The following is a 16821-nucleotide window of genomic DNA, read 5'->3' on the forward strand; positions in this document are numbered from 1 at the left end:
ATATAATATTCGGCGTGCCCTGTATTTACATCCCTTTTTAATAAAATAACACTTTTAATGCACTGATCTTGGAGTGAATTTGAAGCAAGGATGTGTGTTTTAACAACTATGTTGAACTGTGTTTTATGGTGAGATTTTACAGGTCATGGTTTCTTATTGGGTCTACTGAATGAATGTATTCATTGTACCCTGTTTTGTAAAACTGTAAGATCTGTTGTATCTTTGTGTTTAATGGATGAATTTATCAAAATAAATAAACTGACTTACTAAAAATTGATTTGAAGGCAGAAACTTTCCAATTGCTTGAGCTTTACCATTTAGCGCTGTGCCCATGTTTCTGCAGCATAGAGTATTTTGGGAAGAATGTTCATTGTGTATATCAAAATAATTGACATTAGGGTCTAGCCACCATGTTTTACAACAAAGGATTTAGCAACACCAATTAACTGACAGACAAAAACCTTATTAATGTCGAAGTGAGTGGTCCATTTTAACTTATGATTGATAATCACCCCGAGGTATTCACAATGGAGAACAGCCTCCAGTGTGATGTGATGTAGAGCTTCCACATATATATATATTTTCTTTTGGAGAGAATGGCTGGATCAAAGATCAAGATTTTTTTTTTTGTATCTTGACCTTCAGTCCGTTTTTGCAAGAAAATGTTGCTAGTAGATTTAAAACGTTTGAAGACCCGTAGGTGTACTATGCAATAAGACACGGCTGTCTGCATATCCTAACCATTGTAATCTATTCTGGCCCAGTTTAGGTGGAAAGGATTTAGGGGAGATGAGGGCATTGGACAAGTCAGCCCAAGTACAACTTGAACAAAAGTGGGGCCAAAATGCATCACTGCTTAAGTCCTTAATGTGTTTTTTGTAGGGTCTGTAAGATGACCTTTAGTAGTTGGTGTAACTCTGGTTGTGTCGGTGTGTAGGACCATGAACATATTGAGCAGCCCGCTGGTATACCGTAGCTGTTCAACTTATGCCAGAGAACCTCTTTCTTTCTCACCATGTCAAATGCCACCGAATAATAAGTAAAGGCGACAAATATTTCTTGTTTTTCAGCACGGGGTCTAGCATGGATTCACATGCTCATGAATATTCCCCGTCGTCAGGTCTGGAATCCTCGGTAATAGAAAAAAGTTTAACTTTCACTTACAAACTGCATTTCTCCTCTAAACCAATCACTGTACTTTGGGTCATACTGCCCCCAGGCAATGACGGTCCTCTCCCTAAGCCCCTCCTCTGACAGCCATCTTCTGATTTTTACCGCACGTTCATGAAGTTTTGGGAGTCCTCGAGTTTTGCTCTGTGAGCTACTTCTACAGTTTTTTCGTTTTTCAACAGAAAAAGTTTCTATTTTTGTCAAAAAGAGCCTGTGTGCTCTTCTCTCCTTCTGCCGACAACGGGGATATGTTTGTCGGTGAATTTCAGCGCCCCTCAACGGCAAGGATCGTCGAAGTTTCCAGAAGGCCATCGTGTCTACTCTGCATTTTCGGCCATGACTGAGGAGAAGGAAGGAAGGTAGGTCCCTTTTTCAAGCTCTGCACTAGATGCGGACTACAGAACGTGTTTGTGCAGGACAAACACCTTCAATCCCTCTACCGCCTTCACCCAGAGCACAAAGGAGAGTGCGAGATCTGCCTCGGCTTCTACAAGAAAACAATGAAAGATCGACACAGTAGACTGGCGGTGTGGCTAAACGCCAAGGCCTCTGCCCCGTGCCCCGTGCCCCAAGCAGGGTCATGCCTCACCCAGGTCCGGCCGGGCCTCAGAGCGGGCTTCTAAGTCCTTTAAGGGCTCCCCATCCGTGGCAGCGGCCAAGCACTGCGATTCTGGCTCTCTTGGGGTCGCCGCGCAAGCGGGTCCCTCAATGGACAGGGCGCAATCAACATCACCATCTGCCTCCATCGCCAGCCGGCGATCAAGCTCATCCTCAAAAAGTAAGTGTACAAACCAGATAAGCAACGGGAGAAGCCAGAGAAGCCTAGGACAGAGGAAAAGGCAGCCGACCTGCCCAAGAAGGCCCAGGCGACACTGGAGAAATCTTCGTCAACGATTGAGCTGGTGGTGGCTGCTCTCTCAAAAGCCAAAGGGGCTGACCCGGTGAAGGTAGCCCCTACTCCGACCAACGGCGTCCCTGCCTCTGAGTCGGGAGGCCTCAGCTGGTGCAGGCTTGGCCGGCCCTCCTCACAAGGCCCACTCCTAAGGCCCTGTCTACCGCTGTCCACCGCGGTACGCCGGATCGCCGACCCCATGTGAGTGTTTGTCTACCCCTTATGAGTATCTGTGTGCCTCCCTGCCCCCCGTGAGTATGTGTGCCCCCTGCCCCCGTGTGTATCTGAGTGCCCCCCTGCCCCCAGTGAGTATCTGTGTGCCCCCCTGCCCCCCGTGAGTGTCTGTTTGCCCCCCTGCCCCCCTGAGATTCTTTTTGCCCCCCCGTGAGTACCTGTGTGCCCTCACCCTGCTTGCCCCCCCTCTTGCTCTGCGCTCCACCCCCCCTCCTCATTTCCATCCTCTTCAACTTCCCTCCTACTCCCCCCTCCTTTTCTCCCCCCTCTTACACTTCCCCCTCCTAGCACTTACTCCTATCATCTGTTCCGTGACTCTTGATAGCAGCTTGTCTGTCTCCCCCCCTTTTTGTTCTCCCCCTCCCCTACTTTTCAATTTGTCACTGACTTTTTGCTCAGTAGAGTGTCTTGTTCTCCTTCCCACCTCCGTCCACTTGCCCCCCCTCCCACCCCGCCTCTTGTTACCACCTGCACTGCGTGAATTGTCATCAGACTTAGTAATGTTACTGCTTGCTCTGTTTTCCTTCCTTTCCATCACTTCTTGCCTTACTTGTTCTATGCACTTGCACTATCAGAAATGTCGACAGGCCTATTATGATAGTTATTTTCACATTCTGTATTGTTTCAAGGACTTTTGCTGAATGTAACTGTATTTTTCCTATGTCCCCTCCCTCCTTGAAGCGTTTTGAAACACATTGTGTATAGGCGCTATATAAATAAACTATCATATCATATCATATCATATATCCATGTCCATGCCTTGAATTTTTAGAATACATTTTATAACCTTTAGAAGCAAAGTGAACCTCCCTACAAACAATTGCGATGAAAGTATAAGCAGACAGAAAATGCTGGTTCCTTTAAGGTGTTGTTGAACACAGGTGAAGATTCCAAGTATTTTGTGATTTATATCCTGATGTAATGAACTGTGTTATATCCATTGTGAGAAACCCGAGGGTATCCTCATTCCTATTCCCCCTGGATCCTCTTCTCAGGTGGACAGGGAAAGGCCATCGCATTTATATCCTGACCCTGGGGGTGGAGAAGCGAAGGCGGATCACCTGGGTGGAGTGTCTTTGGGGATTGCAATTGGAGCGCCCGCAGGTGAGACATTGTATCCTATCCCCCCCTTTCCCTATTGAAGACCAATCTTACCCTCCCCTGGCCTTTATAGGCTATTGTAAAACATCTCCTCTTAGTTCCCCACCTTTTACCTTGGACAGTACTGGGACGAGGCGACTAGGAGCGATGAACACTAACACCCAATTTCACCACTCTTTAAAAGTCAGGCATGTGCTTTTAATTCTGGTCAGGCAAACCCAACTGAAAATCCACACCTGCAACCAAGTAAGTGGTTGCAGATGTATAAAGGGAGACCAAAGTAGTAGCAAAGAAAGCAACAGTGAGGCCTGTGTGGGTGAGACCAGCAGGGGACCTGTGTCGTGAGGAGGCAGCCATGGTGAGACCGGAGAGGAAGCCAGGACGCCAGCCGATGTCCCAGAGGACCTGTGGAGCCCAGGGCTGTTAAGTTGCCACAGGCATGGGATCCTCCGTGTTGGAGAGAGAGCAGCTGGAGCTGCGAGCGAGAAAGGAATTAGGACGCCGTCCGCGCCGAAGCTGCAGAGCTGCCGGCATGTGGAGGACAGCATTCGGAATGAGCAGGGCTTGGATAGGCCGACCTGCCAACCTGAAGGGCAGAAAAGGAGAAGCGGAGCCCCCAGAGAGGAACGCTGAGGACCGTTGAGTGTCGAGGAAAGTCACTCAACACCGGGGCGCTCCTAGTTGGCTACACATAGACAATTAAGTGCTATATAGGTTTTAATGAATACCGAACTGAATTAAACTTTTAAACAAAGCTGAATTCCGTATATATTCAATACCAAACTGAATGAAAACCTTGAAACTGAGCTAAAGTAAGTTTATTGCATACAGAACTGAATATAACTTTTATGGGCAAAGCTAAAAACGGATGAAAAAAAAAAGGGAAGTGCCCATTTGCAAACAACTTGGAGAAAAGAGTGCAAGTGTGAAAGAATGCAACAAAAAGGTGGGGCATGAAAAAGACCACCACAAAGTGAATTAAATGAATGGATACAGTACGGCAAGGCCAAAGACTGGCACAAAGTGTGTAACACGTTATGGTAAAGCCAAGAGGCTAACCAGGAGAAACCAGAACCGTGTGAAACTGCATATATAGCCAAGAGGCTGACAATGAGAAGCTAAGCGAATTTGAATCCGTACACAGTGGCAAGTACAGAAGAACCTGTGTGAGCTGGAGAGCCTAGGGTTCCTGGTTGCGCGACCTGTGATGGGTGGTCCGACAACTGCACCTACACCAGTGAGCCCTAAATTGTGAAAGTCAAAGACATTGTGAAATAAACCAAAAAGGAGCACTGTGAGTGCACTGGTAAAGCAAGCCAGGAGGGGGGGTCAAGTGGACCTAGATTTGTGTTGAACTTTGAAAGATTGAAACCAGTACAAGTTGCTAGGTTGAAATCTTGGGTTAGGTTCGGTTTTAGACGCAGACAGACTTAGGTTGAACTCTTTGACTCAGACTTTCCTTAGTTTCGTAATGATAGGGAAACCACACCTTAGACTAGGGCAAGTTAGGCCTTCTACCACCCCGATATTTGATTTTAAAAAACCATTTTGTTTTGAACTTTGAATCTGTTGCTGTGTCTTCATGATGCCTACACAGTGCATACTAATGTGTAAAATGGTGATTTTTATTTTTTATTTTGACTTAATTCTATGTTCACTTGTGATCCACTTTTTCACAACTTGAGCACGAACGTGTATTCAGGTTTGCAGAGAGAGAATTTGACTTGCATCTGATTTCCCTTTACAGTTTCTTGCACCATTAGACCACAGCACTAAGCCCAAAAATGCATCTATGGGTAGCATGGACGCCAGAGCCTCGAATAAAACAGTTTTTACTCAACTCTGTAAAATTAGGATTTGTTCAGAGTGCTGAAGTTTTCTTTCCAGAACTAAGCGTCCATATTTTCAATCGATTTGTTAGTTTTAAGGGTCTGCTTCCTGGTTTTCAAACCTCTTGTTACTAACTGGGCATTTTTGTGTGTGTACTTATTCACGTTAGCTTATTTGTCAATTCCCTCTACAAGATATATATACTAAACGGCAGAGGGCGAGAGCAACTGCAGTCTAATTTCAACATTATGTTCCACTAAGATGGAGTATCAGCCGCTCCATGATGCATGGCCCAGAGGAAGTTACAAATCAGATTCTCTAGGCCACCAGTCCATCTATAACCGCATGTCTCCTACCATGCTCATGCCATACACAGTTGGCAGCTTAAAGCGGTATAAAGCCCTGGATCCTGCATAAACAATCCCTGTGTCTAAAGTAAAACAATAGTGGTGGCTGGCCATTTTGATGAGTCTTTCCACAGAGCAGCAGATCGTGCCATTGGCCGAACAGTCTCTGGTGCTGATGCTTTAGGTAAGGAGAGTATTGGCCAATCCCTTAATTCCCTTGCATCCCAGTCAAAGTTTAACTTCTTATCCACTTAACAAAACCACCCATGACCATGGAGGGATGAGAGTAGTGCGCCTTACAAGTGCTGGGGAGGCTAGCCATACAGAGAGGGGCGAGTGGGGAGTTCAGAGCATGGCATTGTGGTGATGAAGAAAAATGGAGCATGGGGTTGTAACGAGAGGAGAGGAAGGCAGGACGAAGAAGAGCAGAGGTGAAAAGTAGGTGTAAAGAAGAACTGAGGGGAGAGAAAGGAGTGGAGGTAGAGAGGCAGCCGAAAAGAGGTGCAAAGGCCAAAATATGACCAGTGGAAGTGGGAGATATTGGCGCAGAGGTGGAGGAGAAAGATTTGGAGGTGGAGGAGGGAGAGCGATTGGAAGAGAAGTAGAGTGAGCAAAATGCAGAGTGAGGGGACAACTGAAGGACGTGGCAGAGAAAGCTAGGTGGTGTAAGAATAAGTGAGGGAAAAAGGGTAGAGGGGGTGAGAGAACTGTGGAGAATAGTTTTTCTTAAGAGAAAAGATGGAAGGGAAAACTAAAAGGAAAGAATTCACTTGAAGGAACAAGCTGCGTGGCTGAAAAGTGAAGTGGCCAGAGGAGGGTAAGGAGGGGGGGCAGTGAGCAAAGAAAGCCAGTGATTGGAGAGAAATGAGACTGAAAGAAATAAGAGTGTTGAATGAAAACATTTCCCAATTTACACTGGTTGAGAACTGTCTGGTAGCGTAAGACCTGGAAGAGAACAGGCAGAGCAAGACCTGCAAAATAGATTAGAAGTTGAAAAGCATGTTAAACCCAGTGCTCAACAGTCACTAAAGTCTGACTTCCAGCCCCCTCAAAAAGACCCAGGGCACCAGGGGTGGTGGTGACTGTTATTCTAGAGTCCCAGGTGGACCAACAAGACATCCTGACAATCGGTCCAGATGAGAACAATATTGCATAGTGCCAAGAAAGCAGTTTGTGATCATTCCCCCACCAGGGAAGTAATCCTGTCTAGAGGAGAGCGGGAAGCAATGTGGTGCATGACCCTATTGAAAGGTATCTCGATTTGTGTATACTCCTAAAGACCTCCCAGTGGGTTCAGACAGACCAGTTACTTGATTTTTCTGTCGCAGCAAAGAGACTGAACCAAGACCTTAGCTTAGAATGCTCTGTTGATACTTTGGCCATGACAAGGGACAACTTTGACTAGCTCTTTGTTTCTGCTAAACCTTATTCTATAAACACCAGTTCAAGAGCAGATGCTAAGTTTCCTCAGACTGTTCTTCAGCGCATTGTTGTCTAATATTTCATTGTGCCCTTCGGTAATCAAAATTGCTGGTAAAAAGCATGGGAAAACATATTGCTCTTTTAGCCAATACGACTTTTCTACTCTGAAGCTCCCTAGTCCCACCCCACAAATGACCCTCTTCTTGTCCACATTGTTATTTAGTCAGAGAGTGTTAAGGACTGCAGTAGAGAAGGTAATGATTTTCAGATTGTGCCCGGGCCAACAGTTAGTACTCTGGTGCATCCTTGTCCTCCCTGTCCAATGGTCATCTAAATCGTTCTTCAGTCCCAATGCCAACATATACCCCAAGTTATGGGGAAATAGATTACATGATCTCAGATCTGTTGCCCACACATTTCGGAAACTCTTAAAAACAAACTCTTTAAGCAAGATTTCAATGACTATAATTGTTAGTACACTAAAACCCTATTTTCTTGCATGTTAAGTTTTCTTCTTTGCTGTTAAGCTGAAGTAATGCACTGGTTTTCCACACTCCTAACTTGCCCACGTTTGCACTTGTATTTCAAAGTATGTTTTTAAAAAGACTGATAATTCAGCAATAAACACCGGCTCCGCAGGCTTCACCAGCCACTAAAGGCCTGGGGCCCAGGTTTCAGGCCTGACTGAATTTATGACCGGGTCTTTCAAACAAATAACAAACATGGCGACCATGGAAAGGTGGGGTTCCATGGCGGCCAAGAGGCCTTGTGAAGAGTGGAGAGGCGCAACACTATTGGAACCGACAGGTGAGCGGGGGGTTGGCATGGAGGGGGAACAGAAGAGGTACATGTCTCGAACATACTGCGAAGATGGCGTATGGCTGTGAGCTTTCTCGGATGCAGGAGTTTTGAATCATGAGTTTTAGCCTGCAATCATTGAATCATGTTGCGCTGCAGCACCTGCCCTGGGTGCCAATGGTTCTTAAGCTCTCATGCAGCTCCAACTCCTCTTCCTCACTAACAACTTCCACTCCTCCACTACAGCTGTGGCACCTTGTAACAGTACTCTATAATACACAACCATGTAGGACGTGCAAGTCACCCATTAAATTCAATCCAATAAAACTAGTTACTAAGGTGAGTAGCTTACACCTTCCTCCGAGCCAGAGCAGGTTCTGCTTCAGCTCGATCAAGCAGGGTGATCACGTGCATTTCAGAAGAATAACCCTTTAGATTCTAGTTTCCTAGTGGATTTACATTTTTAACAAGCTTTTCATTGATACATGTTTGCCTGAAATCCAAGCCCACACAATTTCGTTTTTAGTCTGCCGTTGTCACAATTTGAGAGGAGACCACAGAACACAAGAAAAAGAAAATGTTAATTAGTTATGAGGGCCTGGTGGTAGTGGCAGAGACCTTGTGTGTGTGTATATGGTAAGGAAAGGCTTGGTATCATCAATGAAGACGGACGCAAATGAGACACAGTTCAAGGGTGTTTACTGAATTTTAAAGGGTTGGTTAAATTCCTATCTAAACCTAAATCTAAGGATGGGAGCAAGCAACAACCTTCAAATAATGAATAACGCAGTCCTAGTCGAGTCTGTCAAAATAAAAGGGCCTATGCCAATAAACCTATTGCCAATCCTTACTTCTAAATACAAAATGGTGTGGGACAGAAGTGCATGCAAACAAAAAAGGGAAAGTGTTCAAGAAACAATATGTCAGGACAGTTGAGCAGTTGCCCTGCCGTCCCCACGCTTTGAGCATGGGGCAAGGCAGCATGCTCGAGCCTCATTCACACTCTGGCTTCCTCGACATGAGGACACAGTTCAATAGTTCAGCTGGTCTCCCACCACTCTGGCAAAGTCTTTAAGAAACAAAAAAAGGATTCTCAAAGCGTAACATCTCTTGTCAAAACACAGGCTTTCTCTGCTTGAAACAGAAGTTCACTTTACTTGTCTAAACACACAGTATTACCTTCTTTCCCAGTGGCTGCTGGTACTACTAGTTCCTTTTGTTACTCGTACAGTTCAATATCTCAGTATCAGGACCTTCTGTGCCAAAGTCTCTTTGCCATTCGAAGTCTCTTACTGCAGAGGGTCTGATGTAGCAAACAAAACACAAATTTTCCTTTCCTTTGTCAAGGTTCTCACTTCCATAGGTTCACGATTGGTCTCCCTCATCCGGGCTGGAACCATGGATCCCCCTCGTCTGGGCTCAGATCCCTTTTCACACATTGTTCACAATTTGGTCTCCTTCATCTGGGTTCGGGCCATGGATCCCCCTCTTCTGGGCTCGGATCCCTTTTGACACCAGAATCTTTCGACTGTACATAGGATTTTGCTTGACCGGTCGCACAACCACTTAGATTTACAATTCTTTACAACTCTTTCACTTTTACTTCTGCCACCTCTCTGTAAGCTATCTAGCTGAGACCTTCGATTGGGCCGGACCACTCTGTCGCACAGCTTTGCTCTTTTGGACTACAAGTCCCAGAATGCACAATCGAGGTTTTGTTCCCACTTTGCCAGTTACAAACAATTTTGGGATTTACACAAAGTTCTTGACACAAACGGTTATCCCACCTCTCCATCTTTTACCCTCACTGATGAGGTGTTAGCGGGTCTTCACTTGGGATTCACTCGAGGTCAGGGTCCCAGCACCTGCCTCTCAACTACCTGGGTTTCTGGAACTCACCCAGGGAGCCAGCAGTACTGATTAAAACACTAAAAGTGTAGCTGGAGTTTTGGTTCCCGGGGGCACGGTTCCCAAGCCACAATGTAGCCCCCTTTGTACTCGCAGGCCTCAGTGTCTTGGCAGTCCGTCCCCCCTTCTGTCTTCCCAAGGTTCTCCCAACTGCTTACTTCTCCTTCTGGTCTTTACGTTTCCTTCAGCATCCCCTGCTCACCCGCAATGCTGTTTCTGGCTGCTGCGTTTATACTCCCAGCTAGAGTTAATTGGAGTCAGGTGTGAGTAGTTGTCCCTCTCTGCCCGACCTCATTATCGGGACAACATGGAGACTGCCCATAGGAATCCATTGCCCATTGATTCCTATGGGTAATCCTCATGACTCACATCTGCCTCTTCGTCGTCCCAGTAGTTGGACTTCTAGAGTGGAAGTAGGGATTGTGAGAGTTGTAGGTTTTTCCAGAGATCATGGCAAACCCATATCGGTTTATGTCAGGATGAAGGGGGTAAATGTATTGTGGTGGGTGAATGGATTTTCTATTGGTTTCTTATGATTTTATAGATGGTTTTAACTTCCCTGGCCGTTATCTCCTTTTTCTTCTTTTTCCTACCGAACGGTACTGGGGTATGCTGGGACTCTGGTGACAATATCCCAGGACAACTGAAGGGATGTCAGGGTAGGGGTGTATCAGAACAGGAGGAATACCATTTTTCCCCAAGGGCATGTCTCCCATAGTCCCCAGGTGATGCTCCCTGGCTCGTCCGACCCCAGGGTTTGCATCCTAGTGCGATGGGCCTCCCCAGGCAACCTGAACAAAGGATCCGCAGGAGTGGTGTATTTACGTTTAATATGTTAGAAAATCCACTTTGGCGTGGTGAGTCAGGAAGGATTGGTGTTCTTAAACAAATCTGCATGTACATCTTTAAAAAGGGGGATGTTTTTTAGACCCTAACAACTATAGGGCGATCACCTTGATCGATGCTACTAGCAACGTTTTTGCTGCTATTCTACTGAGGGATCTAAACCTAGTATTCAAAAAGTAGAAACCTTTGAGTCCATTCCAGGCTGGGTTTAGGCAGCATCTGGGTACCTCCCTTAATGCTACTATCATGGCCCATTTAAGACATCACGTGCAACACACGCATGTTGGGAAAGTATTTATAGCATCCCTATATATGTCAAGTGTATTTGATGGAGTTGTTAGATCTAGGCTCTGTCATAAACTTCTTGGAATTAATGTTCCAAGAAAGTTGGTCCAGCTCCTTACTCTTCACCACACCAACACTACCATACATATACGCTTGACTAAGGAATGGTCTTTGTCGAGAGCTATAAGCTCGCTTGTAGGGGTGAAGCAGGGATGCACTCTGGCCCGATACTCTTTGATCTGTACGTGTGTGATGTGGAGGGACTTTGGCAGGGTCCATCAACTGCGCCAGCTAGGCTGGGAAACACTAAGCTTGATTGAATGGCTTTTGCCGATGATTTTATATTGTTCGTCAGAAGCCCCAAAGGCCTGAGATGTTAAATACATTTATTTTTTGACTATGCTAATAATCTTTTACCGAATGCCTCTAAATCGAAGGTTTTGGTGTTCTCTAGGGGAATTAAAGTAAAAATAAGAGCATGGGCCATGGGACCCGAAGGACTGGAGCAAGTCTTAGCAGTGACATATTTGGGCTATAATCTCACTAACAAGGCCACAATGGAATCATGGAAAACCAACCTTTCTGCTAAGGCGAACAGATTGGTTTCCCACCTGAAATTTCTGTTGCATAGAATGTGTAAATTGTCTACGTTACCATTACTTTGCGATTATCTAGCCAAATTTCAACCCATGATCCTATATGGCTTTGACTTGTCCCTACATGATTTGGGCAAATTGCTTAATTCTATACAAGGCAAGTTGTAGAAGGAGGTCCTTGGGCAATCTTTGGCAATTCCCAACGCTGTTATCAGACACAAACTATGCCTCATATCACTGAAGGCTCGGCACACGTGGAAACAACTCTCTACCTTCAGGAAAATTCTTGATCCCCCTGTTAACTCGTTATATGAGGTTTTAAATACAGTTATGGATGCAAAGTCTGTTTTTTCCCTTAAATATCAATTAGATTGAGGGTGAAAGGTGTATTGGATTCCATTGGGGCTTATGTGATAGATCTTATACAGCGTCCGGGAGTTGTCAAGATGCGTCTATTTAGGGCAGATTGGGTTGAGACAACGGACAGCGTAGCAACATATGCTACGTACGTTGACTATTCACATTTCATACACTCCAGAGAATGTATCCATCTGTACTTAGGTTTTCCATGCGAAAAAATATGTGAAACTTAAGTGCGCTTTAGTCTTTATCAGTTCCATACGAGTGAGAGTACCAAGTATTGGAAAGATTTATTGTATCCACATCCCACCTCTAACTGTCGATTATGTGGCATTGTGGACACACCAGAAATCTTGAGACATCTGGTTATCATGTGTTCATATTTTGGTAATAGCCGGTTTACTGTTTTAAGAATATAAGTGGTAACTACACTGAGGTGTCGAGGAATCTGTTATGATGTCGACTTATGAGGGAGGGGTACTAATGTTTCTCTTATTTTAGCTTTCATTATTTTTTTGAACAATCTTTTAAAGGAACTGGATGAAAAAAATCAAATTAATGTATGATTCCTTTTTTTCTTTTTTATTGTGGAGGGTACCATAAGGGTCTGTTTCTTCGTTTTATGCCATTGTGTTCTTATACTACTATTGTAATTTTTTTAGTTAATGTTTAATCTTTTAATGTGATTTTGCTTTTATGGTGTGTAAGGTTTCTTGTAAACCATGAATGCAACAATAAACAGAAAACAAAGCAAAAATCTGCATGTACCTTTATCATGCTTTCAATGATTTACCTTTGCAGCCGCTTAGCAATGCATACCATGAATTGGCACAAGTGTATTCGACGAACAATCCTGCAGAGCTTCGGATTCTACTAAGCAAACACAGCGAGACCTTTACCAGGGATAGCAACATGGGTTTGGTGAAACAGTGCTTATCATCTCTATACAAAAAGAACATCCAGAGGCTAACAAAGGTAGGATGGATTCTTTCCTTCAAAGCAATTTTAAAATCTGTTAAGGAGAATTATGCATGTCAGAAATCCGAGCAATAGATGGGGGCAGGTAGTGCTGAATGATGTGATGAACAGTAAACTGAAATCCTGAAGGAGTGAGTTTCTCTGTGTCGGTTAACACTTCCAAGGTTCTTCAACATATTTAATGTCTTTACAAGCTGTTTGGCTCTCATTGGCTGAATCCGAGAATTGTATACTCTAGTTAAATCTGCACAAAACACCTAAAATGCTAGTTGCTTTGATCAGAATGCTCACATATTTTTTTCAGCACCATTGCAGTACATCACAGCCCCGTCTCTCAGTATATTTTCCTGTGGTAGATGCAACAATCTTGGCGAACCAGCACCTATGTATCTAGCCTCAAGTTTAGGAATTGCAACAGGGCAGACAATTGCTTCCCCTTCTCCCCCATAATACTGACAGCCGAAGCAAAGTTGAGGTAATAAATATAATCTTTACTGGAGATATGTATTCAGTACTAAACAAGCTGCCTCACAGCTGATTGAATCTTTGTTAGAGCTCTGGTAGATAGCTGAAGGAAACACCGGTTATAGAAAGCCAGCATGGGACCTAGCTCTGGGTAATTGCCATCCGGCAGCTGATCCAATCTCCTGAGGTAGGAAGGATAATTGGTGGGTATGCATGATGTTAAGGTGGATTTTCAGAACCACCCTTATGGGGTGGGTTCTGATAGGCCATCCTCTTCTAGTGAACAGGAAAAAGAAACTTTGATTTTGCCAGTTCTCAACCAAGGTAGGTGTTAGAACAGCAACAATTGTACTGGTGGTGTAATGGTATAGTGCAAAAACACAGAGAGCACTCAATAACTCAAGTTAGATAGTAAAGTATGACAAAGCACTATTTGGCTGTACAGACTCTATGCAATAGAAATAACAGGCAAGTCTTGCTATCATATTACTGCTATGCGCATATATATACATGCAATATGGATGTTCTCACTAGAGAACACCAGCACTTTACTTGTAAGACAATTGAACGATTATTCACTACCGGAACATAATAAAACTGCAGTAAAGCGAGTTAAACAGTTGAGTAACTTGGAAACAGTCGAAATACAAGGTAAGTTTTGAGAAGGCAATGAAAATATGATTAACCTGCATTACTGAATAAGGTCCCTAACACTTCAAACGTCCTTCCCTGCAATGGTGTGTAGACCTAGTGCCTTTAAGAGTCCCAGCAAACAGCCTATATAGGGAATCAGGAGTCTTTAGAAGTGGAGGAATCAGTTTTGGCAAAGCCAACAGGTGGGTACAAATGTTCCAGGGATATGAAAACAAAGGCCACCCCCAGAGATTAGGATATTCCCCCAGTCCCACCCCTCTTGGGGAAGCACAGGGGGAGGATCCTTGGCCAGAACGCCACTGATCATGACCAGGTGACAAATAGGTGGGGTCCGGAATTTGTGCCTGTTAAAACATATGGTGTTGGAAACCGCTATGCAGGCTCATCCCCCTTACTCTGATTCCACTTGAAAGCAGGTTCGCTGGGCTAACTTCCTTTTATAGTTAGTTCCATGGCAGCAGCTCCAGGGATGCAGAGGTTGTTTTCAGAATTGGGTCCAGCTAAGCAGCAGTTCCGAACTCCGGTGAGGCGGTTCCTGATGCTGGACAGCTGGACGACCCAGGTACCTTGAGATGCAGACCACCACAAGCCCAACAACGGAAGACCCCCAGGACACTATGTAAGTGGGCACCAGTGACTATCACCGCACTCAGTTGGAGAGTGGCAGCTGCAGAAGGAACGCTCTTGGGGCCACAAGATGCAAACTGGCTGAGTTCCAAAGTGACACTTGGAACTGTGACTGGTGCACAGCAGAGACTCTGGACCGAGAAGGTTGGCCTACAGAATGGTCCCTGGACACGTCCAAAGGTTCCTGAGGGCAGGATCAGCATGCAGAGATATGGAAGGGTTGGTGCCACCAGCTCAATGGTCGAAGCACCAACGCGGGTCTGCAGATGATCAGTCCAGAGAGATTGGGCTTCACCGGGACTTGGCTGGCGGCAATGATGGAAGTCTTTAACAGCTGTCCATGGGTCTACAGCTGAAATGGCTCTGACGATCCGAAGAATGGCTGCAGGAGTGCTTCTTTCATCCTATATTTCAGCAAGGGTCACGCCCAACCCTCCAGTGGGTTGAAGGATCTACACCATTCAAACTGGCAAGGGCTGTCCAATCATGGATTGCCACTTGCCCCACATCTGCACAGCAATAGACGTACCTCTAGTCTGAGTGGCCCGACAGTCCCATCACCCATACCTGGCCAAGACTTTTCCCGGGAAAGGGCTTTCCTTACATGGTATTACCTGACCTTCGATGAGAGGACAAAGGACAGTATATCAAAGGACAGAGGGAAAAGTGCATGGCATGCAGATGTGCACCCATACAAAACAAGGCACAAAAGTATCCGCTGCCATTCACCTTTCTTGGACACATTGTGAAAGTAACAAAATGGTACTACAAGGAAAAGGAAAGGAACGCAAAGTATTTAATTTTAAAGGTATGTGTACAGCCGAAAAAGGTATTTTGTAAAGGTAGTTTGGAGTGGGGGGGAGGGGGTTGAAGGGAGTTTATGGGTGGAGGGTTTGGAGGGAGGTTTGGGGGGGGTGCTCTGGTGGGAGGGGTGGGGGTCCCTTGCACTGGCAGCCTTGGGGACTGACCAGTGCTCCCAGAATAGATGAGCTAATCAAGGGAAAGTCAAGCAAAAAAGCATTTACTTCCCATCAAAAGAAATGCTGGGATCCAGGGAAAGCTGCTAAAGAAAATATTTCCTAACACATGAGTTTAGCATTGTCCCTCGCAGATATGTCCTATTTTATTTGCGTGCAGTCAAGCCTCTAATTATTTTTTGCATAAGATATACAGTCACACACTTTGCTTTCTTTCTGTGAAATGGTGCACAAAATGATATCTTGGTGGTCTGTTTCTTGGTTCACTACTTTAAAATTATTTGTTTTACAGTTTATGCATTCCTGCAGTTGATGAAATACTTTAGGTGGATGCAGCGTGTGTTTTCCTTGCCTATTATTGGTGGTATTTATTTTAAAATAGTCTGTTAGCCGCGGATCTTGGGAGTGTGGTTGCATCGTACTGGCCCTTTTCTCTAGAGATAAATATCTGGTTTGAGGTCTGGATTGTAGTCTCCCTGGATAGAGCAAAGCACTGGTGGCCTCAGCTCTGTTCCATAGCCTTACACTCCTGTATTCTGAGATGTCCACCTCTCCTTTCCCACCACCAATCTGCTTTGCCTCACTGCCCTTTTTTTTCTTCATGGTAAAGCATTCAGTAGGAATGGGCTGCTTGGAATGATTCTTCGAGCAGGGGATCCCACTTCTTATTATCTGTATAATGATGTGGAGGAGTACAGATTCTGTACCCCATATCCCTTTGCCACCCCCCCTGCCCCCCGAGACCCTGCCTTTTACCTGTCCTCGCACTGTCTGCATGGACACTGTCCATTGCAGCCAACAACCCTGCCTATACGCCTGCCGATGCTCTGAGTGCTGCAGATATTGCCAGAAGCTAAAGAGCCCCTGTCTGCCATGTGGCTTCTGGAATGAGGAGTGCCCATATGATTGGACGACAGGTGGCAAGGGACTGGTAGGAACAGATTATTTCAGATGTTCCTGCCTGCTGCGTTTTTAACCTAGGCTGGAACTTGAGGATAGGGAGGATACTCTTTAGTGGTGTTGCTTTACAGCAACAATTAAAAAATATGTGCCTAGTAAAAAAGGTGTTCTGAATGTTCATCTTCGAAGAACTATACACCACTTTCATTGGGGATTGTGTAAGATTTTTCAAGAGTTGCAAACTTTGGGACCCCTCTGAATCGCCAGGGTACGGTTTCTAACCAGTATGGGGATACCGCTGAGGTTTCATTAGCCACGCAATATCTTCTAAGAGTTGGTTTGATGGATAGGCCGATGTACTATTGGAAGGTTGCTTATTATGGAAGTTACCAGCAATGGAGAACTATTGTGAAGTGTACGTAACTTTTCTT

The 16821-nt window shown here is 45.1% G+C and overlaps 1 protein-coding gene across 1 annotated transcript in view; it reads left to right on the plus strand.

Moving 5' to 3' along the window:
- COPS3 (COP9 signalosome subunit 3) overlaps window positions 1-16821 on the plus strand; it is a 351396-nt gene that overhangs the window by 251582 nt on the left and 82993 nt on the right. The window contains exon 8 of the mRNA XM_069645733.1: window positions 12591-12764. Within this exon, the coding sequence (XP_069501834.1) occupies window positions 12591-12764 (174 nt within the window). The remainder of the gene's footprint in view (window positions 1-12590; window positions 12765-16821) is intronic.

The sequence above is a fragment of the Ambystoma mexicanum genome, chromosome 2p (genome assembly GCF_040938575.1).
Source record: "Ambystoma mexicanum isolate Mex_15411 chromosome 2p, UKY_AmexF1_1, whole genome shotgun sequence".
NCBI classification, from domain to species: domain Eukaryota; kingdom Metazoa; phylum Chordata; class Amphibia; order Caudata; family Ambystomatidae; genus Ambystoma; species Ambystoma mexicanum.